The following is a 26,658-nucleotide window of genomic DNA, read 5'->3' on the forward strand; positions in this document are numbered from 1 at the left end:
CATACAATTCCACGTCAATTTACAATGCAGAACTATTATGTAGTATGCCTGCTAGGGCCGGGCAATGACGTTATATCTACCGCAACCCTTTACAGACAGAATGCAGCTACAGTAACATGTCGATAGCAACAATTGATAACTTTTCAAACAATTTAAAAAAGTGCCATTCTTGGCAGGTCTGTACCTTTTCAGACAGTAGGCTTTGGCGTAAAATGTTCTGTATTTTTTCCTTAACAACAATAAACGTAGCTGATTGATGTGCTGCTGTGTAGTTTTTTTTCTGCTGTTTTTTCTGGTATGGTTGCTAGATGGGTTTTATTTCTACTAAATGTCTTGGTAAGTCACGGTATTTAACAAACTTTAAAGTACTTAGGAGAGTGGTCTGCGCGCAGCAGCTCGAGATTATTTTATTGACAGTTCTGGTTGCCTAGTGTTGGATTTGAGTCCCGCTTCAGAAACCCCATTCCTTTACAGACAAGTAAAATGTCCGTTCATATCACCAGAGAAGGTTTTGTGTCTGCATTTTTAAAACCGTAGTGTAGCCTACACTAACAGACAGACAAACAAACATGCTGTAGCCGAAGGCGCTTTCAAGGGACCACTTTCCATTATGTCTGAAAAGTGTCATCAATACAGGCTACCGGTAGCCTATTGTAATTTCATATGAGGCAAAAACGAAGAGTAGGCTACCCGCAAGACTGGCGTGACGACATCGGTGCCATGAATAGGCTAGGATATTCTACACGCAACAGACCAAAGACTAAACACACACTTGCATCATTAGCGAAGAGACAGAGCAGGCAGGCCAGCTCAAGGGAGAGAGAGGAGCGGCAGGCAGAAACGTGCTCATATGTTTTGGTAATCTGCATCTCGCAATGTCTTGTCTTGCATGCCTTACAAATTCACCAAGTAGCCTAAAGTTCACCTCTTCCTCTGGTTTTATTTGAATTACACAACTTCCCCAGGCCTTTATAGCCTATTGGCTATAACACAGAAAATAATTTGTTTTGTGATAACTGAACTGTGATTTTAATTAAGTGGGGGGAAAAAATACAAAAGTATCGTTTTTTCGGTTAGGGATTTTTCTTAATGTTAAGGATCCCAACTTCATTTAAATGTTAACGTTTAAATGTTCACACCCCTCATCCACACACTGGGTTTATGTAGCTAACCCTGACAGGATTTTGGGATGTTTGAGTGTTATTTTTTTATTTGACTGTGATTTTGATTGTTTCTAACATTTAAAGTTAACCCAAATAGGAGTCCCAACCTCAATCACCCTAACCATTGTGCTGAGCATTACTTCACAACCCAATACTCGTCCTTGTGTTAACACTTTCCCTGATCCTAACTCTCACCTCTACTATGAACCTTTCCCTAAGGCTCAACTTAACGGGCCCTAGACAATAAGGGCCCGTTCAGATTCACTAGACTTGTTACCAGCAGCAGTCTTGTAAAGCACCAGATATTTTTTTTGCTACAATTACCGTTGCTTCGACAATGCTACCAAAGACACTGATAACTGCGAGCTACTTGGGACACACTCTTTTCAAGCCATTTTGGGCCGTGCTATACGGTGGCCGTAGATTTCAGCACGCATACAGGTGCACACAGCATGGAGAACGAGCCGAGCACTTGCTCAAGTCCGGATAGTGGAATCTATTTTCAACAACGCTGCCTGTTACTGTTTCATCAGGGAGTAACAAAGATGAAGTAATGTCATCGCTGAATTCACGTTATTTTTGCTATTTCATGCAGCCACCGAATAAAAAGCCATAAAACAAATGATTTTGTATTCGAAATTCACATTGTTTGAAGTAATGAGACTTAAGGATAATATGGTAAAGTTGGCCCTCGAACCAATAAATAAGACAAGTACATCCAAAATCCATCAGATTAACTGTTTTTAATTAAGCCTGCAACGCTGATACCAAATTAGTAAATAAAAAAAGTTAGTAGATTGGGGGAGAGATGCTCACACACGTACAGCTTATGTAGGCCTACCTAGGTCTACAGTAAAACTCACACCGTATCGCTTCAGCTGGATAAAAGTCTGTTTTTGGTAGTTGAAGAAATCTACATATTGTGAAGTATTAGGGAGAGATGGTCACACACACAGTTTATTCAGCTAGGTCTACTACTGTACAACACACACATCATGCATATCAATATATTTATGCATGATCATTGATCATACTGACCTGAAGTATTGGTTAGCATACATTATCTTTTGGCACATCAGAAAAGGGAGTGGGGAAAAGGTAGGCTAGACTCAGTTAATCAGATTTTGTTCATCTAAACACAAATAATTAATCTCAGTGATTGGCAATATACAGGTATTATTGCATATTTACTAACCAATCGCAGTGAAATTAGATTAAATCTAGTCATGATCAGTTTCATATATTTAATTCAGGTAAATTTAGTAGATTGGCTTGATAGCGGCGTTGACGTTGTTGGTTGGCTAGCAAGCAAAACATGACATTACACATCGTTCACTTTTTGGCAAACTGGTCCAGCCACTTGGTAGCTAGCTATTGTTAGTTCAAATAAAACAAAATGATGTACTAATATGAGAGTGCAATTGTAAAGTATAAACCCACCATAGTGATGTCGGTGAATGAGGTCCCAGGCAATAAGGTCCTGCAATTCATCAGACAGTCCTTGCACTTTGAATCCCACCCCCATCGTGACGTATAGCACTGCCACCTGGCGAAATGGCGTGAAAATAGTGTGTCCCCTAGCTACGTTCTCCCTGCACACCTTTAGTACTGTAAATCTCACAGTAGACAGTTTAGAAGAATGCTATAAGAGCAGCTTCTCATCTAAATCATTAAACACTTCAATAATACTACATGATATACAGATACACCAATTCACAAGCATGTGAAGGCATTTTAAGATTAGTTTATTTTCTCATTTGCAAATTCAAATTACAGTACGAGTCAGACACAGCTAGCTAGCTAGCTAACAACATTATGACTAAGTTACCACCAAGCCTAGCTACAGTATAAAAAAATAATTAACTACAGCTCTCAAATACAGAAGTGCATAAACATTATCATACAGTATCATAAGCATTATACAGTGCTCGATCGCATGCTAAACAAATAATGTAGGCTATGCATCACATAATGGATTAACATTGCTAGCTAACGTTAGCAAGCTAGTTAGCAAGCTAAACCAGCCATCTAGATTATATTACAATTTAAGCTAATTACCTACAAAACAAACCAGGCTTCGTTTTATTCTATAATGCAAATCATTAAGTCATTACATTGGATATAGCTAAGCAACTTGTGCCTGAAAACATTAGCTATTAGCTAATTCAAAGTCTAAGGAGTTGTTTGCTTGCCAATGCTGTCTCACTCATTGAGCTATAACGTTATCACTCGGATGCCAGGGTTTTTTCTGGATCAAAAAGGGGCTTAGGTGGTGGGCATGGCAGGGGGCGTGGCAGTGGGCGCTGTCGGTGGGGCTGAATTTTTTTGTATTTCAGAGACCCCCCTTTTTTATATATATAATTTGTAAGCCACTTTTCCTGCAATTCTCAGAATTGTTCAATGGAGCCGAGATACATTTTAGCAGTTTTAAAGTTAATTTCCTGCAATTCTACACATTTTGCCATGGAGCTGAGAGAAAATGTTGCAGTTAAAAAAATACTTTTCAGAGATTCTACATATTCTTCCATGTTGCTGAGAACATTTAATTTCCTGCACTTCTATGCATTTTGCCAAGCCAATTTTGTAATTTTGCTCAAACAAAAATCAATACTGTTAAATTCATTGTTTTTTGAATTTTCAATACCCCTGACTGTTTAGCTTTTATTTTGGTGATTGTTAGTTCTCAAAGATTATATAATAAAAAATATATCGGTCCATTATCTTTTCTACACACTTTATATTTGGTTTTAGTCGTTTAAGTTTACACTGAAAGCATTTTTCTATCCCGAAAAGTAATTATAATAAAAAGGTTTGGACTTAGGCATCCCTAAAAAACGTTTATGCGGCCCGCCCAAGGGTTTCTATGGCAGAAAAATCCCTGGATGCACTTTTGCCAGCTGTTTTGTTAAGGCCACACAAACAGGCTATTACTGCATTTGAAGGTAAAAGCTAAATAAAACATAAAAAAATATAAGTAAAATGTCTAGACGTTTCTGCCGTTTCAAAAACATTGCTCCGCTATTAAGATTTTTACTGTAGGAGCATTTGGCTACACGAGACAATTCTGTTTACATTCGACCTGCAAGATTACTGTAAAAGGTCGAGCCGAGGGTATTTTCTCTAAAACATTAGAGAATCTCTTGCAGTGAGAATATACTCTAAGTACACACTAAGACATATTTTTCTCTTAATTGGTAGTCTACTGTGGGCCTTAGGAAATATCTAAGTCAACAGGCCTGCCACAGATTACTATGTTACCATGGAGCTGCAGTCACAGGGCAGCAGGTAGCTTAGTGGTTAAGAGTGTTGTGCCAGTAACCGAAAGGTCGCTGGTTCTAATCCCCGAGCCGACTAGGTGAAAAATCTGTCTGTGCCCTTGAGCAAGGCACTTAACCCTAATTGCTCCTGTAAGTCGCTCTGGATAAGAGCGTCTGCTAAATGACTAAAATGTTTCTGTCTAACAATGGGACATGTTGACCATTTTTGGGGCATTACATGCAGATAATCACCTGCCTTAACTCATAGTTTTCGGTAATAATAAAATGGTTAACGCTTAAGATTAATTAAGGAAAATAAGCCTATAACCTTAACCCATTTATAAGCATTTTTTATGACTTATTAATTAAGACTCAGGCTCTGCATGTTTTGATTCAGCGACTTGTCTTTTGTCAACACTATGGGCTAACAAGGGATTTTCTAGAGAGCATGGATGTTGCCAGGGAATCTGACACTTGCTTTTTTGGCAACAGTTGAGTAAACTAGTCCCTTCAGTTCAAATCACATGATGAAATACTTCCGAAAGGTGTGAATACTTCCAAAAAGAATGCACTCAACCATGGGCCAAATATATGATATTTGCTCCCTTTTTTTTGCTGAATTGTCCTCAGGGACTAAAGAACTGATTGTCCTGGATAAATAAAATCAGTGAATAAAGTTGTCACATATAGGTTCCCCTGCCCATCACTAGATTTGTCATGAGAATCGTGCATTGGTTTTGTCATGTAGAATCTAATTTGTGTGTGTGTGGTATTTATTGTGAGAGGTGTGTGTGTGTGTGTGTGTGTGTGTGTGTGTGTGTGTGTGTGTGTGTGTGTGTAATATTATTACCCCCAGATGAATGTCAGTGCTAATCACTGTTGCACCAGAGGAACTGTGCCACAGAGAGAACGTGGAGGCATATGGCCTTACGATTTCATGGACACAGGCCAAGGCATTAGCAGCACTGAGTGCCCATGCAGGGTGTGATATTCAATGAAAGACCTGCTGTCTGTCAACATCAGTTAAATTGTGGTTAGGGTTGAGGAGAGGGTGGGAGATGGCATACAGTTCAAGTCTCAATTTAACCCCACCTGGCTGACACATGTAGTTAAAATATCTAAGCCAGCAGTGTCAAACTGAATTCCTGGAGGGCTGCAGTGTTAATTAGTATCCGATTTAGTAGAGATAAATGAGGTGCTAAGGAGGCTGGAGGGGGTCTTTAAGTAGCATGGAAAGCGTCTGTCAGATCTAAATGCTCACCGAGAAGACCTGTCATACAGTGCATTCGGAAAGTATTCAGACCCCTTGACTTTTTCCACATTTCGTTACGTTACAGCCTTATTCTAAAATGGATTAAATAAATCAATCTAATCAATCTACACACAATACTCTATAATGGCAAAGTGAAAACAACAGGTTTTTAGAATTAGTTGCAAATTTATAATAAAATATAAACAGAAATACCTTATTTTAAAAAGTATTCAGACCCTTTGCTATGAGACTTGAAATTGAGCTCAAGTGCATCCTGTTTCCATTGATAATCCTTCAGATGTTTCAACAACTTGATTGGAGTCCACCTGTGGTAAATTCAATTGATTGGACATGATTTGGAAAGGCACGCACCTTTCTATAAAAGGTCCCACAGTTGACAGTGCATGTTAGAGCAAAAACCATGCCATGAGATTGAAGGAATTGTCCGTAGAGCTCCGAGACAGGATTGGGTCGAGGCACAGATCTGGGGAAGGCTACCAAAAAATGTCTGCAGCATTGAAGGTCCCCAAGAACACAGTGACCTCCATCATTCTTAAATGGAAGAAATTTGGAACCACCAAGACTCTTGGCCGCCCGCCCAAACTGAGCAATCGGGGGAGAAGGGCCTTAGTCAGGGAGGTGACCAAGAACACGATGGTCACTCTGACAGAGCTCAAGAGTTCCTCTGTGGAGATGGGAGAACCTTCCAGAAGGAAAACCATCTCTGCAGCACTCCACCAATCAGGCAATTATGGTAGAGTGGCAAGACGGAAGCCACTCCTCAGTAAAAGGCACATGACAGCCCACATGGAGTTTGCCAAAGGGCACCTAAAGGACTCTCAGACCATAAGAAACATTTACATTTACATTTTACATTTTAGTCATTTAGCAGACGCTCTTATCCAGAGCGACTTACAGTTAGTGCATACATTATTATTATTATTATTATTATATATATTTTTTCATACTGGCCCCCCCGTGGGAATCGAACCCACAACCCTGGCGTTGCAAACGCCATGCTCTACCAACCAAGATTCTCTGGTCTGATGAAACCAAGATTGAACTCTTTGGCCTGAATGCCAAGCGTCACGTCTGGAGGAAACCTGGCACCATCCCTACGGTGAAGCATGGTGGTGGCAGCATCATGCTGTGGGGATGTTTTTCAGCGGAAGGGACTGGGAGACTAGTCAGGATCGAGGGGAAAGATGAACAGGGCAAAGTACTGAGTAAAGGGTATGAATACTTATATAAATGTGATATTTCAGTTTTATATTTAATACATTTGAAAAAAATTATAAAAACCTGTTTTTGCTTTGTCATTATGAGGTATTGTGTGTGTGGATTGAGGGGGGAAAAAACAATTGAATGCATTTTAGAATAAGGCTGTAACATACCAAAATGTGGAAGAAGTCAAGGGGTCTGAATACTTTCTGAATGCACTGTATATGAAGAGCATGTTTGCAGAACATAGAGAGACAACAGTAATGTTTGAGCCTATTGCCTAACCAATAGATAAGCAATGGGAACCTCCTGGTTATAAAGGAATAAAATATGATAGGGAACAGACAGCCAGCTGCCACTATAGGCATCATCAAGGCTGTCCAATGGGATTGTTCTGTGCACTTCAACATGTAGCACAGATCACTCACCTCCGCCATAAACCTATAGAAATAAGATGATTGAATATTTTAAGCAAATGTATGGCCCGATCTCTAAATGGCAGTAAGAGTGACAATGATGACCCCTAAATGACTGAAGTGGTGGAGTCAGAGGGCTATAGGCTAGTGTTCTGGCCTGGGTGTTGGGGTTTGGGGCCTACCTACCACGGGACTCCAGTGTTGTGTAGGTGCAACCCAGACAGGTGCGTAGCTCCTGAATCTTTAATTGGCCCCAGAGACGTGGCTGTGCCTGATAGCATTGCTCCATTCACTCCTGCCTCTTCCCTTCCCCACCCCTCATGCTGTTTACCGCTGCAGCCATGGTGACACACAGTAGCGAACCAGCGATAAGCTAATGAGGGAAAACAATACAGGCATGAAGAAGGGGACCGCTTTCTAGTCGTCTCTGTATTGTTTAGCCGAGGCCTTTTGCTGTGGGGAGATAGCATTCTTATATCACGGTTTATTACGCGACATAGAACAGAATGTTATCTTATGGATTTCAAAGGGTAATTTGCCAGTTTGACAGCTGTTACCTTAGCTCTCAGAAATCAAAAGGGAGGCAACCCCTCACAAGGGAAGCATTTCTCCTTTATCATACGACGCTGTTCATTCATTTGTTTTATTGAACACTAGTTAGCGGAATGTAAAAAGCTGCATTCAGCATCATGGTTTAGCTCCCTATAGTTTCCCTTTCCTGTTGATAGTAATCCGACTTAGCTAGCTGCACAGAATGTGGTGAGGATTGGATTTGTCTGAAGGAAGTTATTAAAGATGGATGGTTTCAAGGCCTTGGAAACCCACATGCTAAACATTTGCTCAACTTACAGTGCAGAAACAAACCTCAAAGGCCCTGGAATCCATTCCACAGATCACCTCTAAAGTCCTTTGATGATTGACTCCAAGGCAAGCCATTCATGTGCAATAGTTCTCACATTTGTACTTTTATTTTAAATTTTTACACAGTTGAGTTAGGCTGACCATTATAAAACTGTAAGGTGACATCATCAATCTACATCACAGTTCTGACAGCACAACATACCGTGGGAAGTGTTCCATTGTTTAGCCTAATAATGTACTGTATTTGCATAAAAAGGATTACTAAAGTTATACTGTTTTGTGAAATGGCTGCTTAACTGTTTAGTTGCGATGTGGTCCTCTGTAGCTCAGCTGGTAGAGCATGGCGCTTGTAACGCCAAGGTAGTGGGTTCGATCCCCGGGACCACCCATACACAAAAAAAAAATGTATGCACGCATGACTGTAAGTCGCTTTGGATAAAAGCGTCTGCTAAATGGCATATTATATTATTATTATATAACTAAGTTCGCTGTGAACTGTTTGTTTGGGACAAGAAGTCTGGTCAGTTCAGTCAGGGACTCAGCTGTAGCTGCCCCTATGAAGTGAAGCCAATAATGTGAGGTGTGATCCATAGTCAACATGCCAAGTGCTCAGCTGTCAGCAATGTGCTGCTCATTAGGCTGTGTCTGTCTGTCTGTCTTTTGTGGTACAAAATGGGGATAGGGATGCAGGACTGACGCAGATTAAGTTCCTAGACAATGGCCACCAAATGTATGGGCCTGAGCTCAAAGGGCTGAATCTGTGAATTGTACTTCCCTGTCATCCTGTATCTCCACAAAGCTAACAGGATGACGTGCTGTGTCTCCGCTGATAGTGCTGCTGGAACATAAAAGACAGGCGACGAACTGGCAATAAACCTCAGCGAGATGGTTGCACAGACACACAGAGAAAGAGAGAGAGAAGGAACATGTTACCCAATCAATTAGCGCAGATTAAGAGCTTTGCCTGGGCTTAATTTCAGCATGGGGTCAACAGGGGTGGGGCGACTGCTGGCAACTGAAGCCAAATCTACTTTCGAGACGTTATAGATGCCCAAGTGCCACGGTGGGTGAACTTTCAGCAGCATCTCTCTCTCTGGGTCTAAAGCAGGGGTAGGCAACCCTATTCCTGGAGTGCCGCAGGTACAGCAGGATTTTGTTCCAACTAGGCACCACATCTGACCAACTGAGCTAAATTCAACACACCTGGTCTTCCAGGTGAATGAAGTGCCCGCGGCACTGCAGGACCAGGGTTGTCTACCCCTGCTTTAGACCCAGAGAGAGATGCTACTGAAAGTTCACCCACCGTGGCACTTGGGCATCTAGAATGTCTCGAAAGTAGATTTAGAGTGTAGGATTTGGATTAGCCTAATGCACTCCCACTTTTCCATTGTTAGGGTCAAAGGAGGCATAAATTGAAGGTTAAAAGCTATTTCTTTGGGGGGGGTTAGAATCTTTAACTTTCTAAGAATATATCTTGTTGAGTATAGCAATGTATTGTTGTGCCTGGGTTCATCCAAGTCTGTAAACTGCTATTGATGTTTATCAAAAAACTAATATATACAGTCCAAATCCAAAATTATTGCCACCCTTGATAGAGATGAGCAAAAAACACTGTATAAAATAAATAATAAAAATACTGAGCTATATAGTATGCTCAACAAATGGGAATATTATATTATTTTATGCTTTTACAAATTCTCAGAAAAATAGATTATGTTTAACAAGTAACTTCTCAAAGATATTGGCACCCCTGGTTTCAATACTTTGGCACCCTCCTCTTGCGAGGATAACGGCACTGAGCCTTTAAAAAAAACGAGATTGGTGAACACATTCGGAGGGATATAGACCATTTCTCCATTCAGAATTTTTCCATATCCTTCGGTCTGCGCTTATGGACTGCCCTCTTCAATTCAAACTAGAGTTTTTCAATGGGGTTCAAGTCCAGATACTGAGATGGCCAATGCAAAATGTTGATTTTATGGTCAATTAACATTTCTTTGTGGATTTTGATGTGTGTTTGGGATTACCATCTTGCTGGAAAATCCACTTGTGCCCAAGTTTCAGCCTCCTGGCATAGTCAACCAGGTTTTTGGCTAAAATGTCCCTGGTACTTGGTACTGTTGACCTTAACAAGGGCCCCAGGACCAGTGGAAGCAAAACCGCCTCATAACATCAAAGATCCACTACCATATTTTACAGTAGGTAGGAAGTTATTTTCTGCATATGCATCCTTCTTTCGACGCCAAACCGACCATTGGTGTGTGTGGCCAAAGAGCTCTATTTCTGTGTCATCTCACCATAGCAACTGTTCCAATCCAAGTGCCAATGCCATATAGCAAATTCCAGGTGTTTACATTTGTTGGTTGCTCTCAATAAAGGCTTGTTTCTCGCAACCCTTCCAAAGAGCTTATTGTCATAGAGGTGGCGTCTAATTGTAGATTTGGAGACTTTGTGACTGAAGATGAGACCAAGTTCTGTAATTCTCCAACTTTGGCCTTTGAATTTTTCTTTGCCTACCGAACCATCTTCCTTACTGTGCGTGGGGACAAGATACACTTCCAATAACCCTGTCGAATACCAGGCAAGTTTACCACTGTTCTCCAGTGGTTTTAAACTTCTTAGTTGTTGCCCTAATAGTGGTAAGTGGCATATATATATATTTTTGTGTGCAGTGGTTTTGTACCCATTGCCTGATTTTATGAGGGTCAACAACCATTTGTCCCTTTTCGTTTGGGAGTTCTTTGTCATCCATCACCGTGGAAAAAAGCAAAGATTTTATTTCATTTCTATACCCCAGTGAAACAGCAAGCCATGGAAGGCCACAATACAGTTCCTTAAACTGAGATTAATTTTTAAAAAAAGTAGAATGTTAATGCAGATGTAATTCTGTTTGATTTTATTTATAAGAATCTTTAGGGGTGCCAATATTTTTGACCCATCTTTTTGAGAAAGGTATTGCTTGTTAAACAAAATCGCTTTCTCAGAGCAATTGTATTAGAATAAAATAATATCGTTTTCAAATTTTTTGGAGCATTCAATATAGCTCAGTATTTGTATTAATTTTTTTGTAGTCTCTATCAAGGGTGCCAATAATTTTCTATGTGACTACAGTGAGGGGAAAAAAGTATTTCATCCCCTGCTGATTTTGTATGTTTGCCCACTGACAAAGAAATGATCAGTCTATAATTTTAATGGTAGGTTTATTTGAACAGTGAGAGACAGAATAACAACAACAAAATCCAGAAAAACGCATGTCAAAAATGTTATAAATTGATTTGCATTTTAATGAGGGAAATAAGTATTTGACCCCCTATCAATCAGAAAGATTTCTGGCTCCCAGGTGTCTTTTATACAGGTAACGAGCTGAGATTAATACGAGCTGAGTCTGTAATACCAACATGTTTCAAGCAGACCACCATAGTCCCCGTGCCCAAGAACTCTAAGATAACCTGCCTAAATGACTACCGACCCGTAGCACTGACGTCTGTAGCCATGAAGTGCTTTGAAAGACTGGTCATGGCTCACATCAACAGCATAATCCCAGAAACCCTAGACCCACTCCAATTTGCATACCGCCCCAACAGATCCACAGATGATGCAATCTCTATCGCACTCCACACTGCCCTTTCCCACCTGGACAAGAGGAACACCTACGTGAGAATGCTATTCATTGACTACAGCTCAGCATTCAACACCATAGTGCCCTCTAAGCTCATCACTAAGCTAAGGATCCTGGGACTAAACACTTCCCTCTGCAACTGGATCCTGGACTTCCTGACGGGCCGCCCCAGGTGGTAAGGGTAGGTAACAACACATCTGCCACACTGATCCTCAACACGGGGGCCCCTCAGGGGTGCGTGCTCAGTCCCCTCCTGTACTCTCTGTTCACCCATGACTGCATGGCCAGGCACGACTCCAACACCATCATTAAGTTTGCCGACGACACAACAGTGGTAGGCCTGATCACCGACAACGATGAGACAGCCTATAGGGAGGGAGGTCAGAGATCTGGCCGTGTGGTGCCAGGACAACAACCTCTCCCTCAACGTGACCAAGACAAAGGAGATGATTGTGGACTACAGGAAAAAAAAGAGGACTGAGCACGCCCCCATTCTCATCGACGGGGCTGTAGTGGAACAGGTTGAGAGCTTCAAGTTCCTTGGTGTCCACATCACCAACGAACTATCATGGTCCAAGCACACCAAGACAGTCGTGAAGAGGGCACGACAAAGCCTATTCCCCCTCAGGAGACTAAAAAGATTTGGCATGGGTCCTCAGATCCTCAAAAAATTCTACAGCTGCACCATCGAGAGCATCCTGACTGGTTGCATCACCGCCTGGTATGGCAACTGCTTGGCCTCTGACCGCAAGGCACTACAGAGGGTAGTGCGTACGGCCCAGTACATCACTGGGGCAAAGCTCCCTGCCATTCAGGACCTCTATACCAGGCGGTGTCAGAGGAAGGCCCTCAAAATTGTCAAAGACTCCAGCCACCCTAGTCATAGACTGTTCTCTCTGCTACCGCACGGCAAGCGGTACCGGAGTGCCAAGTCTAGGTCCAAAAGACTTCTCAACAGCTTCTACCCCCAAGCCATAAGACTCCTGAACAGCTAATCATGGCTACCCGGACTATTTGCACTGCCCCCCCACCCCATCCTTTTTACGCTGCTGCTACTCTGTTAAGTATTTATGCATAGTCACTTTAACTCTACCCACATGTACATATTACCTCAACTACCTCAACTAGCCGGTGCCCCCGCACATTGACTCTGCAACGGTACCCCCCTGTATATATAGCCTCCCTACTGTCACTTTATTTTACTGTATATATAGCCTCCCTACTGTCACTTTATTTTACTTCTGCTCTTTTTTTCTCAACACTTTTTTTGTTGTTGTTTTATTCTTACTTTTTTTGTTTAAAATAAATGCACAGTTGGCTAGGCCATTCCAGGACCTTAATGTGCTTCTTCTTGAGCCACTCCTTTGTAAAAGACACCTGTAAGTAAGCATTTCACTGTAATGTCTGCACCTGTTGTATTCGGCGCATGTGACCAATAAAATTTGATTGGATTTGATTTGAGATTAGGAGCACACTCTTAAAGGGAGTGCTCCTAATCTCAGCTTGTTACCTGTATAAAAGACACCTGTCCACAGAAGCAATCAATCAATCAGATTCCAAACTCTCCACCATGGCCAAGACCAAAGAGCTCTCCTAGGATGTTAGGGACAAGATTGTAGACCTACACAAGGCTGGAATGGGCTACAAGACCATCGCCAAGCAGCTTGGTGAGAAGGTGACAACAGTTGGTGTGATTATTTGCAAATGGAAGAAACACAAAATAACTGTCAATCTCCCTCAGCCTGGGGCTCCATGCAAGATCTCACCTCGTGGAGTTGCAATGGTCATGAGAACGGTGAGGAATCAGCCCAGAACTACACGGGAGGATCTTGTCAATGATCTCAAGGCAGCTGGGACCATAGTCACCAAGAAAACAATTGGTAACACACTATGCCGTGAAGGACTGAAATCCTGCAGCGCCCGCAAGGTCCCCCTGCTCAAGAAAGCACATATACAGGCCCGTCTGAAGTTTGCCAATGAACATCTGAATGATTCAGAGGAGAACTGGGTGAAAGTGTTGTGGTCAGATGAGACCAAAATCGAGCTCTTTGGCATCAACTCAACTCGCCGTGTTTGGAGGAGGAAGAATGCTGCCTATGACCCCAAGAACACCATCCCCACCGTCAAACATGGAGGTGGAAACATTATGTTTTGGGGGTGTTTTTCTGCTAAGGGGACAGGACAACTTCACCGCATCAAAGGGATGATGGACGGGGCCATGTACCGTCAAATCTTAGGTGAGAACCTCCTTCCCTCAGCAAGGGCATTGAAAATGGGTCGTGGATGGGTATTACAGCATGACAATGACCCAAAACACACGGCCAAGGCAACAAAGGAGTGGCTCAAGAAGAAGCACATTAAGGTCCTGGAATGGCCTAGCCAGTCTCCAGACCTTAATCCCATAGAAAATCTGTGGAGGGAGCTGAAGGTTCGAGTTGCCAAACGTCAGCCTCGAAACCTTAATGACTTGGAGAAGATCTGCAAAGAGGAGTGGGACAAAATCCCTCCTGAGATGTGTGCAAACCTGGTGGCCAACTACAAGAAACGTCTGACCTCTGTGATTGCCAACAAGGGTTTTGCCACCAAGTACTAAGTCATGTTTTGCAGAGGGGTCAAATACTTATTTCCCTCATTAAAATGCAAATCAATTTATAACATTTTTGACATGCGTTTTTCTGGATTTTTTAGTTGTTATTCTGTCTCTCACGGTTCAAATAAACCTACCATTAAAATTATAGACTGATCATGTCTTTGTCAGTGGGCAAACGTACAAAATCAGCAGGGGATCAAATACTTGTTTCCCTCACTGTATCTGTTGAGACTGATGGTGCAGGTAACAGTAAGCTTAAAAAATAATAATAATAGTAAGACCTAAATAATTGTTGAATGTAAGTGATTTTCAATTTTTTGGTTGGGGTATGTTGGTTAAAGTATGTAATTTCTTCAGTCCTCTGTAACACTATGGAGGAAAACTTTTCTCGTCATGGGTCACTTAATTATTTAAACAGGAAAAGCCACTGAGAACGCAATTAGCTTTTATCAGGCAAGAAGCCCATTAGCGTGACAACATCAATTACTTTGCTAATAATAAAGATAAGATTGCTGAACATGGGGGAGGGGAGAATGGTGTATTGTATCCAGTAATAGTGAAGGCAATTTCAAGTTGACAAATGACGGACGAACAAAATGGCTCATGTGTGCATGTTTTTGTTGAGGGTGTGTGGTATGTGGGACAGGGTATCATCTATTGTCACACTTTGTATTTCTACCCTCGCACAAAGACAAGCCTCTTTGTTAAGCCCTTTTGAAATCTACACCTGTACTCCTAAAGCAGTTCCTTTAGTGGAGTGCCTGAGTCTGTGGAAACTCCGTAGTCACCCTTGTCATGAGGCATCTCATAAGAGCACATAGACACCTTGGTGCAGTTTCTATCCAGTGGTAAGGTGTATTTGAGGGGGTTTGTGTGTTGCGTCAATGTTCGCATGTTAGTGTCAGCTCCTTTCCATAAACATAGTGTATGTTGTTCTCCCTATCCACACCCCGGGATGTAGGAGAGCTCCAGCCCACTTTAGTTACACTCATGAATAATGCAGCCATCTGCCCACTTCCTGATGATAGAACTGCAGATTAGGTCCCCTTCCTGTTTTGAAATATTCAAGGCCGCTTGTTTTTACCTTGAACCTCGCCCCAAATGCACCCCAAGGATGCCCCGTTGGTCACGCCTAAGATTTTGGGTTTTGTCACGTTTTCAAGAAACAAAACAAAGGAAAGGTGTTACTTAAGGTGTTACGTTTTGGATCCAGGAAACGCCTACATCGTCCAAATATATAGCTTTAGTAACAACCCCGACTCGGTCGAGTAAGTTGTTGGCTGCTGTCTCTATTCCGTGAGGGGAAACTGGGTGGAGTTGTTTGATTTGAGGGGAGACAACCCTCCCCCTTTACCCCTCCCCCTCTTTACATCTACTTCCCTCCCTCCCTTTGACCTGTCACCACTTACTGCCGCCTGGTTAACACAGAGGTAGTGAGGAACAGAACCAGCAGGATGGTAAGCCTCTTACGGGACTCATTTCCCGCATGTCAGTCAGTGTCCAAATAAAGCAAGGCCTTATGGGATTTAGAGGGGAAGCACTTCACTTCACTCCTTGAACTCCCGCTGTGACAAGGAGAGCTGGGGCAAGCAGACGCATTGTCATTGGATGGGGCAAAGAATTATCCACTGCCACGTTGGCCTTTGGGAGAACAGGGAGGGCGGAATTTGGCTCCAGGGTGTGGAGTTGGCTTGATGTGCTAATCAGAATACCTCCCCCAGTCATGGCTACTTGGACTGGAGCCTCATGGAAAGGCTCCTTAAGGTGGCAACTCGGACCAAGCTTATTATATTGTTCAAGAATCACAACGTAATAACATGGTAATTAAATAATGCCGAATACAGGTCTTTAAAATAAAAAAAACATTTCTCTTTTAGCGTTGTCAATTCCCAAACAAAGAATGGTGCCACACCCCTCTACCTGGCCTGCCAGGAAGGTCACCTGGAGGTTGTCCAATACCTGGTGAAGGACTGTGGTGCAGATCCAGGCATCAGAGCCAATGACGGGATGACACCTCTGCACGCCGCCGCCCAAATGGGCCATAACACTGTCATCGTCTGGCTGGTAGGTCAATGGTCCCCACTTCATGCTGTCTTTTGTTATTTCTTCTACTGTATTTGTTGTATTATTTTATAGTGTATTTGGGTCCTAGACAAGCGCCAAATAAATCCAATGTGGGTGTACATGAATATCCATAAACCATAAAGAGCATAATACATGGCTATAAAATGCTAATGATATGAAATTGTATTAGCAACATCAGACAACTGCAATATGCAAATGAAATACTAATATGCAAAGATATTAATATAAGTAGCAATGCATTATAGTGTAACACAAGCTATAGCTAAAGGTTAAAACTAATGTTCTAGAAGGCTAGCAGGAATGTCCTCCTGGCAAATACCAGCATCACCAATAGTGGCTAGCTTGCAGGCTAACATGTGGTAGCGTAGTACACAGGTGGCAAGCAACAAAAAAGATAATGCTGGCAAGCAAGATTTATTGTATAACAGAAAATGCATAAAACTGCTAGTGCAATGATTATGAATGAAATGTGCTCTTCAGTACATAGGCATAAATAACCAATATAGTTTTATAGTTCTTGCATTTGTAATACTCTAATTGTATGGGTAATGAATATTACAAAAGGGGGGGGGGGAGCAGCTCCAATTAGCAAACTTAGCTAACGGCAGCATTCTAACAAAATGTCCATCGTTCAAACTCCTCTCTCCTGGAACAATAGTTCAAAAGTTATTAACTTACTTTTTTTCATGAACAGATATTGGACTGGTTTCTTTGGTTGGGTTTGAGAAGATTTAGGTGAGCTGTCTGAAGGTGTTTCCAGGAAGGACCCTGAATAGAGACTCAGGGAATTAAGAGCAGTGGGCCTATTACTGTATAATTTCAGAAACCGATCGGTTTGTCCCACCTGCAATAGTGGACATTGGAGGTTACTCACGTAACCGCGATTCTATGAACTAAGCTCTGCATTCAGTTGACACACACATATATTTTTATCCACCGTGGGCCGCTTCTACAGTAATTGGCTGGCGGGCTGGATCTGGCCCGCGGGCCGTAGTTTGCCCCTGTCTGGTTTAACCTCTACTGTTGTCCCATTGCAGGTGAGTTTCACAGAGATCAGCCTGGCCGACCGGGATGGTGACGGTGCCACGGCTATGCACTTTGCCGCCAGCCGCGGCCATGCCAAGGTGCTCAGTTGGCTGCTGCTGCACAGCGGCGAGATCATCACCGACAGCTGGGGCGGAACGCCGCTACACGACGCTGCCGAGAATGGGGAGCTGGAGGTGTGTGTGTGTGTGTTTGTGTGTATGTTGCCAGTTTTTAATGCGCTACCGCATATAAGGAGTTGGTAGGTAGTGGATTACATTTGTCCACAGAACAGTCTGAGATACTGGGGCCGGTTGTAAAAAAAGTTGGTCTTAAATGCGTAGCTACGTCCGACATTGTGATCCGAATTTATACCTGTTGCACCAACCAAAAATAAGACTAGTCGTAGCCATACAGATTAGAAAATAGTTTGGAAGAGATTTTTGATGTACTGATTCCATGGTACAGGGTGTATGAGTTGATATATAAAACGACGCAAGATTCAAGACTTCGTGCTTTTCAGCAAAAATTATTGTACAGAATTCTTGCCACCAACAAAATGTTGAATATTTGGGGCATACAATCATCGCAGTTCTGCAGATTTTGTTGTGAGGATACAGAATCAATCGACCATTTTGTTTTTGTATTGCCCTCAGATAGCCTGTTTCTGGTCTCAGGTTCAGGAATGGCTGAAAATGCATAACACTGATCTAAAATTGACCCTAGAAATAGTATTTTTGGGAGATCTGGAGAGACTGGTTCAGACAATTACTAATATACTATTACTCCGAGTAAAAGATTCAATTCGATTAGATAGATTCAAATTGTATGTTAAACATCACAGTATAGTTGAAAGATAAATGGTGCATAGAAATCCGAAGAGGGTGGCCAGCAGAGATAGGTGGGAAGGGCTGAGGGAAGCTGATGTGACGAATACTGAGTATACGAAGAGGCAGGATGCAAATGCAGGAATTAACAAGGTAAGGTTTTACTTAACAATAAGAAAGAGAATAACAAAGAGCGAGTAAACGACATGACGCTAACAATTACACACAACAATGAACGAACAGTCCAGGGCTATATAGTGGTGGTGATGAGGTGCAGGTGCGCTGGAGGTGATTAGGGTGTGTTGGGTTTCCATTTCTGTGTTTGCCGAGATGGTGCGCTCAGACCGGTGGCTCAGTAGACCGGCGAATCAGAGCGCCAGAGGGGAGCAATGGGAGGAGACGTGACAGTACCTCCCCTCAGACGCGCGGTTCCAGCCGCTGGACGTCGCCGGCCAGGAGGGCGACCCTGAGGACGTGGAGCGGGCCAGTCAGGGCGGCGACGGTGGAAGTCCTGAATTAGGTTGGGGTCCAAAATATCCCCAGCCGGAACCCAGCTCCTCTCCTCAGGGCCATACCCGTCCCAGTCCACCAAGTAACGGAGCCGTCCCCCACGAAACCTGGAGTCCAGCAGATCCCTCACAGCATACGCCGGACTCCCGTCAATGTCCAGGGGCGGAGGGGGTGTACCCCGGGGGACAGCATCTGCCAGAGGACCAGGAACCACTGGCTTGAGGAGAGACACATGAAAAGTAGGTGAGACACGGTAGTGAGGGGGAAGGAGCAGCCGGTATGACACCGCATTAATCCGCCGGAGGACCTTAAACGAACAAACCGGGGGCTCAGTTTCTTGCAGGGCAGGCGGAAAGGGAGGTTTTGAGTGGACAGCCAGACGCGATCACCAGGCTGGAATACGGGAGCGAAACTGCGGTGGTGGTCAGCTTGGTCCTTCTGCCGACAAATGGCCCTCTGGAGACGGACATGGGCGGCGTCCCAGACCCAGACCTGCGAAACCACTCATCGACAGCGGGCGCATCAGTCTGGCTGGGTGTCCAAGTGGCCAGGGCCGGCTGCTACCCCAGGACGCATTGGAAGGGAGTGAGCCCTGTGGAGGAGTGAACGAGGGAGTTCTGGGCATATTCTGCCCAGGGAAGAAACCTCGCCCACTCACCCTGCCGGTCCTGACAGTGGCAACGAAGAAACCTCCACAGCTCCTGGTTCATGCGCCATCTGCCCATTTGACTGAGTCCTATACCCGGAAGTGAGGCTGGCCGTGGCCCCGATCTTCTCCAGGAAAGCTTTCCACACTCGGGAGGTGAATTGGGGGCCACGGTCCGAGACGATGTCCTCCGAAAGTCCATAGTGCCGGAAGACCTGTTGGAACAGAACCTCAGCGACCTGGAGAGCAGAAGGAAGACCAGTTAGTGGCAAAAAACGGCATGATTTTGAGAACCTATCTACGACCACCATGACTGTGGTGAAGCCATCAGAACGTGGGAGGTCGGTGACAAAGTCTATGGACAGGTGTGACCAAGGTTGCTGAGGCACTGGTAGAGGAACTAGTTTGCCTGCCGGGGCGTTCCGAGGTGTCTTCGTTTGGGCACATACAGAACAGGAGTTGACATAACGAGAGACATCAGAAACCAAGGTGGGCCACCAGTATTTTTGTGCTAGAGAATGCAGGGTGCACGTAATACCGGAGTGCCCTGCTGTAAGGGTGGTGTGTGCCCAGATCAGCAGGCGGTCATGGACACTGGTGGGTACATACACGCGCCCCGGAGGGGCGTTGGCAGGCGCTGGGTCCTCCCAAACGACAGGTGCAACGATGAGAGACAGGGGCAGGATAGGACCCCCCCAGATCCTTCCTCTCTCCAGTATGGTGCATCCTGGAGAGTGCGTCGGCTTTCACATTCTGGGATCCTAGGCGGTAGGACAGAATGTATTGAAAGCGAGTAAGAAAATTGGGCCCACCTGGCTTGACGAGAGTTCATCTGTTTCGCTGCCCGTATGTGCTCCAAATTCCGGTGGTCAGTAAGAATCCGGAATGGATGGACTGTGCCCTCCAGCCAGTGTCCACCGCAAACAGCTCCCTGTCTCCAACTCCATAGTTCCTCTCTGCGGGGGTAAGCTTTTTAGAGAAAAAGGCACAGGGATACATTTTCTCTGGCTTACCGTACCGCCGGGAGAGGACCGCACCCACGCCCTCCTCCAATGAGTCCACCTCCAGGATGAAAGGACAAGATGGATCTGGGTGTTTTAGGATGGGCGCTGTGGTGAACCTTTCCTTCAGCCTCTGGAAGGCAGCTTCAGCCTCAGGGTTCCAGGCCAGCTTCTGAGGCCCACCCTTAAGGAGAGAGGTGAGCGGGGCGGCTATGGAGCTGAAGGACCTAATGAAATGCTGGTAGAAATTGGCAAAGCCCAGGAAGTTCTGTAGGCCCTTGATGGTGGTGGGGACTGGCCATGAACTGACGGTGTCCGTCTTCGCTCTTTCCATGAACACCCCCTGAGGACTGATCCTGTATCCCAGGAAGGAGATGGCCTGTTGGTGGAATTCACATTTCTCCCCCTTCACCAACAGGCTGTGTTCCCAGAGGCAGAGTAGGACAGCTCTGACGTCCCTGACGTGCTCCTCGAACGTAGCCCTGTAGATCAGGATATCGTCGATGTACACCACCACCTGTCTACTCAGCATGTCTCGGAACACGTAATTGATGAAGGACTGTAACACAGAAGGTGCATTGGCAAGGCCGTAGGGCATGACTCCATATTCATAGTGGCCTGAGGTAGTGCTGAATGCCATCTTCCACTCGTCTCCTTCCCGGATTCAGATCAGGTTGTAGGCACTCCTCAGGTCCAACTTGGTAAAGTCCCGACTCGATGGCCGACGGAACAAGAAGGTGGGGGTACCGGTACTTGGTGGTGACTGCGTTCAGCCCCCTGTAGTCAATGCACGGCCTCAGTCCTCCGTCTTTTTTGGCCACGAAGAAGAAGCTGGCGGAGGCAGGAGAGGTAGAGCGTCTGATGAACCCCTGTTTCAGGGTCTCCGCCACATACTTCTCCATGGCCTCATTCTCCGCCATGGAAAGGGGGTAAATGCGACTCTTCGGGGGGTGTTGTCCCTCCAGCAGGTCAATGTTGCAGTCCAAGGGCCTGTGAGGAGGGGAAAAACGTAGCCTTTGAAGAGAAGACATCAGAGAGATCTGCATACTCACGTGGAATGTTGGGCTGCAGGCCGGACTCCGGACTCTCCACTGACGTGGAACAACAAACCACCAGCAGGCAGGTCTTCGGCATGAGGGGGACCAGGCTATGATCCTCTTGGTGATCCAATTGATGGTGGGGTTGTGTAGTCTGAGCCAGGGCAATCTCAAGACGATCCGGTGAAGGGGTGACGTGACGATGTGGAATGACCGCTCTTCGTGGTGATCCGGTAGTGTGGGAATGGTGATGGTATTGGGGAGAGTGACGTGCGTAATGGTGCATGATCCAAGTGGTTTATTGTCCAGCGAGGTGACGTGTAGCAGAGAAGGCAGTGGCATGGTGGGAAACCCCCATTCAGAGACCAGCTCCATATCTATAAGGTTCCCCTCTGATCCGGAATCTATCATTGCAGTGGAAATGGAAGAGAAGGAATAACCAGTCATCGTTATGGGAACTAAAAACAATGGTTTTGTGATAGGAGATGACGTAACACTCACAGAGCGGCTACGGGAGTCATACCGCCTAGATTGGGAGCCGCCAGGAGATCTGTGGTCCGTGGTGGTGTAGGGGGTGCTGCCCACCTCCATGGGTGAGGACTCTGAGGCAGGTCGGCTTCCATAGCTCAGATGGGGTGAGCGTCAAGGCACCGGGAGGTGTTGGGAACGCCGTCTGTCTCTCAACATGTCGTCAAGACGGATGGACGTGGCGATGAGGGTATCAAAGTCCATCTTGTCGCCCCGACATGCAAGTTCCGTCTTGATGTCCTCCCGTAAGCCTCTCCTGAAGGCCGTGCGCAGAGCACGATCATTCCAGCCGGAAGACGCCGCCACCGTGAGAACTCAGAGCGTACTCGGACGTGGGCCACTCTCCCTGTTGTAGCTGGATGAGACGCGCACCCCGTCCTTTCCCTCCGTGGGATGATCAAACACCGCCCTGAACCGAGCGAGGAAGGTGGAGTAGGGAAGGGCCACGGCCTCACCTCCTTCCCAGACTGCCGTGGCCCAATCAAGCGCCTTTCCTTTAAGTAGCGAAATCACCAGCGCTATCCTGGCTTGGTCAGATGGATATGCCCCAGGCTGATGCTCCAGATAAAGTGAAACTTGTAGCAGGAAGCCGCTACATTTAGTATTTTACCGTCATAGCACTCCGGTAGGGTGAGGGTTCCCTCAGAAGTGGGTGATGGTAGGGAACAGGTGGATTGGGTGCACTCGCCGCTCCCTGAGGTGGAACCGGAGCGCTGGGCAGATTATGCAGAGTTTGGAGCACTTCCTGCATGCCGGCGTTTAACAGGGCAAGGTGCTGTTGGTGCTGGTCGAGGCACTGGGAAACTCCTGCTGCATCCATTTTCGTGAGTGGTGTGTAATTCTGTGACGAATACTGAGTATTAGAAGACGCAGACGCAGGAATTAACAAAGTAAGGTTTTACTTAATAAGAAAGAGAATAACAAAGAGCGAGTAAACGATTCCACACAACAATGAACGAACAGTCCAGGGCTATATAGTGGTGATGATGAGATGATGAGGTGCAGGTGCGCTGGAGGTGATTAGGGTGCGTTGGGTTTCCAGTCCTGTGTTTGCCGAGGTGGTGCGCTCAGACCAGTGGCTCAGTAGACCGGCGAATCAGAGCGCCGGAGGGGAGCAACGGCAGGAGACGTGACAGCTGAGGGTTGGGATGTGGAATTGGAGACAAGTGGGAGTGGAGTTGCTGGGCGGGAGATAGAATGATGGTCAAAGATAAAAGTCCAAATAAAACATAACAAAAAGTAAGTTTGAATGACACTGAGGGGCAGTGTTGTTACAGCTAATACCTGTTTGCCTGAGGCTGATGCCGTGAAGGTGTTTTGTGCTTTGGGGGACGGGGGCATTGGGGGGACGGGGGCTTTGGCGGACGGGGGCTTTGGGGGACGGGGGCTAGGGGGCTAGGGGGCTTTGGGGGACTGGGGCTAGGGGGGACTGGGGCTTTGGGGGACGGGGGGCTAGGGGGCGGGGGCTTTGGGGGACGGGGGTCTTTGCGATGGGGAATGGAATTATTATTATTTTCCCGGGGGAGCTTGGGTCGGTGGCTGATGGGTCGCTGGTTCGGGTCCCCGTTTTTGACCTTGTGGGAGATCTGTCGACGTACCCTTGAGCAGGGCGTTGACCCTGGTTGCTTCTGTGGGTCGCTCTGGATGGGAGTCTGTTAGATGACTAATGTGGTGTATATGTTGACTGCAAGTAGATTGTATGTTTTTAAATATTCAATAAAAAATAAAAGACTAGTCGTAGCTGTCCGGCGTAAGCAATGCACTTTCATGAGATTTATGGTTTCTAGGCAACGTCCATTACTAGGCTGTTACCAGCCTAGTGGCAATTCTAAACTTTGCGAGGCATGTCACTTCGCCCGTCACTTCGCCCATCACTTTGCGTAGCCCACGACTATGCATGCACGTTTTCTTAACCACAACTGGATGGATCGATAAAGAATTACTGCGGGAAATGGAATTAATATCACTGAATGACGAAAATATTGGAATAAAGAAGCTAATGCAATAGAAAGCATGTATCAAATTATTGCTTACTGAAACTCCCAAAGTTATCCAACCGTTAATAAATTAAAGCAATAGCCATGTGTGGAATAGATGATAATTTCAGCACTGTTTGGATTGAGACAGCGCCATTGCGCTGCTTTGATATTTGGTTACAATTAGGTTGGGAAAATGTTAGCTAAGTTGAGGTGGGTGCTCATGATCATCTTGTCTAGTTTGCACATCTCAACAAGTGGATTTTTTTTCTCTTTACTTGCATAGTAGCCTACTCGACCAAAAGCCCATGACTTTCCTAATCAATTAATGTGATATAATCTGTCTGTATATTTGGTTAATTGATCTCTGGCTGGGCAAATAAGTGGAGGTGATAGCTCATCTATTCGTTGGCTCATCTATTACTGATCAGAATCAAACATTTAGCCTAAATCAAGTGTAGGCTATTATTTACTGTTGACTCACATACAGTGAGGGAAAAAAGTATTTGATCCCCTGCTGATTTTGTACGTTTGCCCACTGACAAAGACATGATCAGTCTATAATTTTAATGGTAGGTTTATTTGAACCGTGAGAGACAGAATAACAACAAAAAAATCCAGAAAAACGCATGTCAGAATGTTATAAATTGATTTGCATTTTAATAAGGGAAATAAGTATTTGGTCTTGGCCATGGTGGAGAGTTTGGAATCTGATTGATTGATTGCTTCTGTGGACAGGTGTCTTTTATACAGGTAACAAGCTGAGATTAGGAGCACTCCCTTTAAGAGTGTGCTCCTAATCTCCGCTCGTTACCTGTATAAAAGACACCTGGGTGCCAGAAATCTTTCTGATTTCCCTCATTTAAAATGTAAATCAATTCATAACATTTCTGACATGCATTTTTCTGTATATTTCACAGCCCGCATGCTTTTGAAAATATAGATTGCTGTAAATGTTTATGCATATCATGATGGTCGTCCCAATTTCACACTCTACACCTGCTCCCTACTAGGGTATATTAACGGAAGTAGCGTTACGACCCACTTACTGGTGCAACCGGCACCTGAAGTCTATGAGGCTGCTGATGTCACACTTGTAGCAGAGGTCAGTGACTGGCAGCTTCTGCCTCTGGTGTACAGAGGGATCTGTAGGAGGGGACAAGAAATTGGGTCAGTGGGTTTAGACACCCGATAGGGCTGTGAAGCATGCGTTTGTGCGCTTACACAATGCACTCCCTTTAGAGATCGCAATCTGCAGTGGTTGACATTAGCTGGTTGACTCGTACGTATAGAAATTGGTGTGGTGTTTGGCCAATGAGCGTAATGCCCAACCATTAGCAGGCCCAAGAAGATCTACTGTATGTATTTTTGAAGAGTTAAAGTATTTGGAAGATTGGGGGGGGGGGAGTCAAAGGGCAGTGGGCCGTACTGTACGTGACAAGAGGGGGTAGGAAGGGAGAGGGAGAGAGGCTAGTCAAGACACCAAGGGCGACAGGAATAACGAACAGAAACTAGCCAAGTGAGAGCAGCAAGTTGAGATTGTCTCCCTTCCTAAGGTTAGACGCCTCACAGCTGTTGTGAGAACTGTCTCTCTTTACAACTTCCCACACAGTTATTTTTGTGATGAGCTGACCTCTCTGTCTTTGTCACTGTCTCTGTCTTCCTCTGTCTCTTTTTTCATGTTTCTGACTGTCTCACTCTCCTTCTCCCAACTCTCGCTCTTTCTTTCTTTCTCTCTCAGTGCTGTCAGATCCTGGTGGTGAACGGGGTGGACCTGGGCATACGGGACCAGGACGGCTTCTCCGCGGCTGACCTGGCAGAGTACAACGGGCACGCCCAGTGTGCCAAGTACCTGCGCACTGTGGAGAACATGGTGAGAGACACGGGATGTATTCGTTAGGACATACAGTAGCAAAAGGAGAAAGATCGGGAGAGAGATGGAAATAGGGGAGGGGGAGGGGTGGGACATGTTTCCCACAAACCTTGGGGAGTCTCGGTGGAAGTGTTATTATTTCTCATGCCACCCAGTTGGGCTTTGCCCACAAGGGCCGTGCCAGGCAGAGCAGAGGGTAAATAGTAGTAATTGTCATTAGTGGAGTGACCGGTGTCAGTCGGGGGACATGCTGGCTCCTGTGGCTACAGTTCCCACATTCACAATGTGTTGTTGTGTCATCACAGGCTCCATGTGAAAGGAGTTCACGTGGTGTGTTATGGGAAAGCGATAAGAGGGTATAAGCCCTAGTTTAGAAGAGGGGAGAGTACTATCATCACTAGTTAGTTAGTTGGGTTCTTGCTACTGTCTGTGGGGGGTGGCCAATTTTAGGCTGTTTTCATTTGTTCCAAGATTTTGTTAGGCCGGATTTATACTGAGTGTACAAAACATTAGGAACACCGGCTCTTCCCATGACATAGACCGTACAGGTGAATCCAAGTGAATGCTATGATCCCTTATTAATGTAACTTGTTTAATCCACTTCAACCAGTGCATTCGGAATGTATTCAGACCCCTTCACTTTTTCCACATTTTGTTAGGTTACAGCCTTATTCTAAAATGGATTAAATCGTTTTTTCCCCTCATCAATCTACACACAATACCCCATAATGACAAAGCAAAAACAGTTTATTTTTATATTTTTGTAAATGTAT

General features: G+C 45.0%; 1 protein-coding gene across 2 annotated transcripts in view; it reads left to right on the forward strand.

Annotated features, from left to right (window-relative positions):
• Positions 1-26,658, forward strand: part of espn (espin) — a 110,738-nt gene that overhangs the window by 10,516 nt on the left and 73,564 nt on the right. For both annotated transcript variants that reach the window (XM_041846058.2, XM_045207172.1), the window contains exons 3-5: positions 16,257-16,443; positions 17,502-17,684; positions 25,754-25,885. In XM_041846058.2, the coding sequence (XP_041701992.2) occupies positions 16,257-16,443; positions 17,502-17,684; positions 25,754-25,885 (502 nt within the window). The remainder of the gene's footprint in view (positions 1-16,256; positions 16,444-17,501; positions 17,685-25,753; positions 25,886-26,658) is intronic.

Source organism: Coregonus clupeaformis, chromosome 24, assembly GCF_020615455.1.
Source record: "Coregonus clupeaformis isolate EN_2021a chromosome 24, ASM2061545v1, whole genome shotgun sequence".
NCBI lineage: Eukaryota > Metazoa > Chordata > Actinopteri > Salmoniformes > Salmonidae > Coregonus > Coregonus clupeaformis.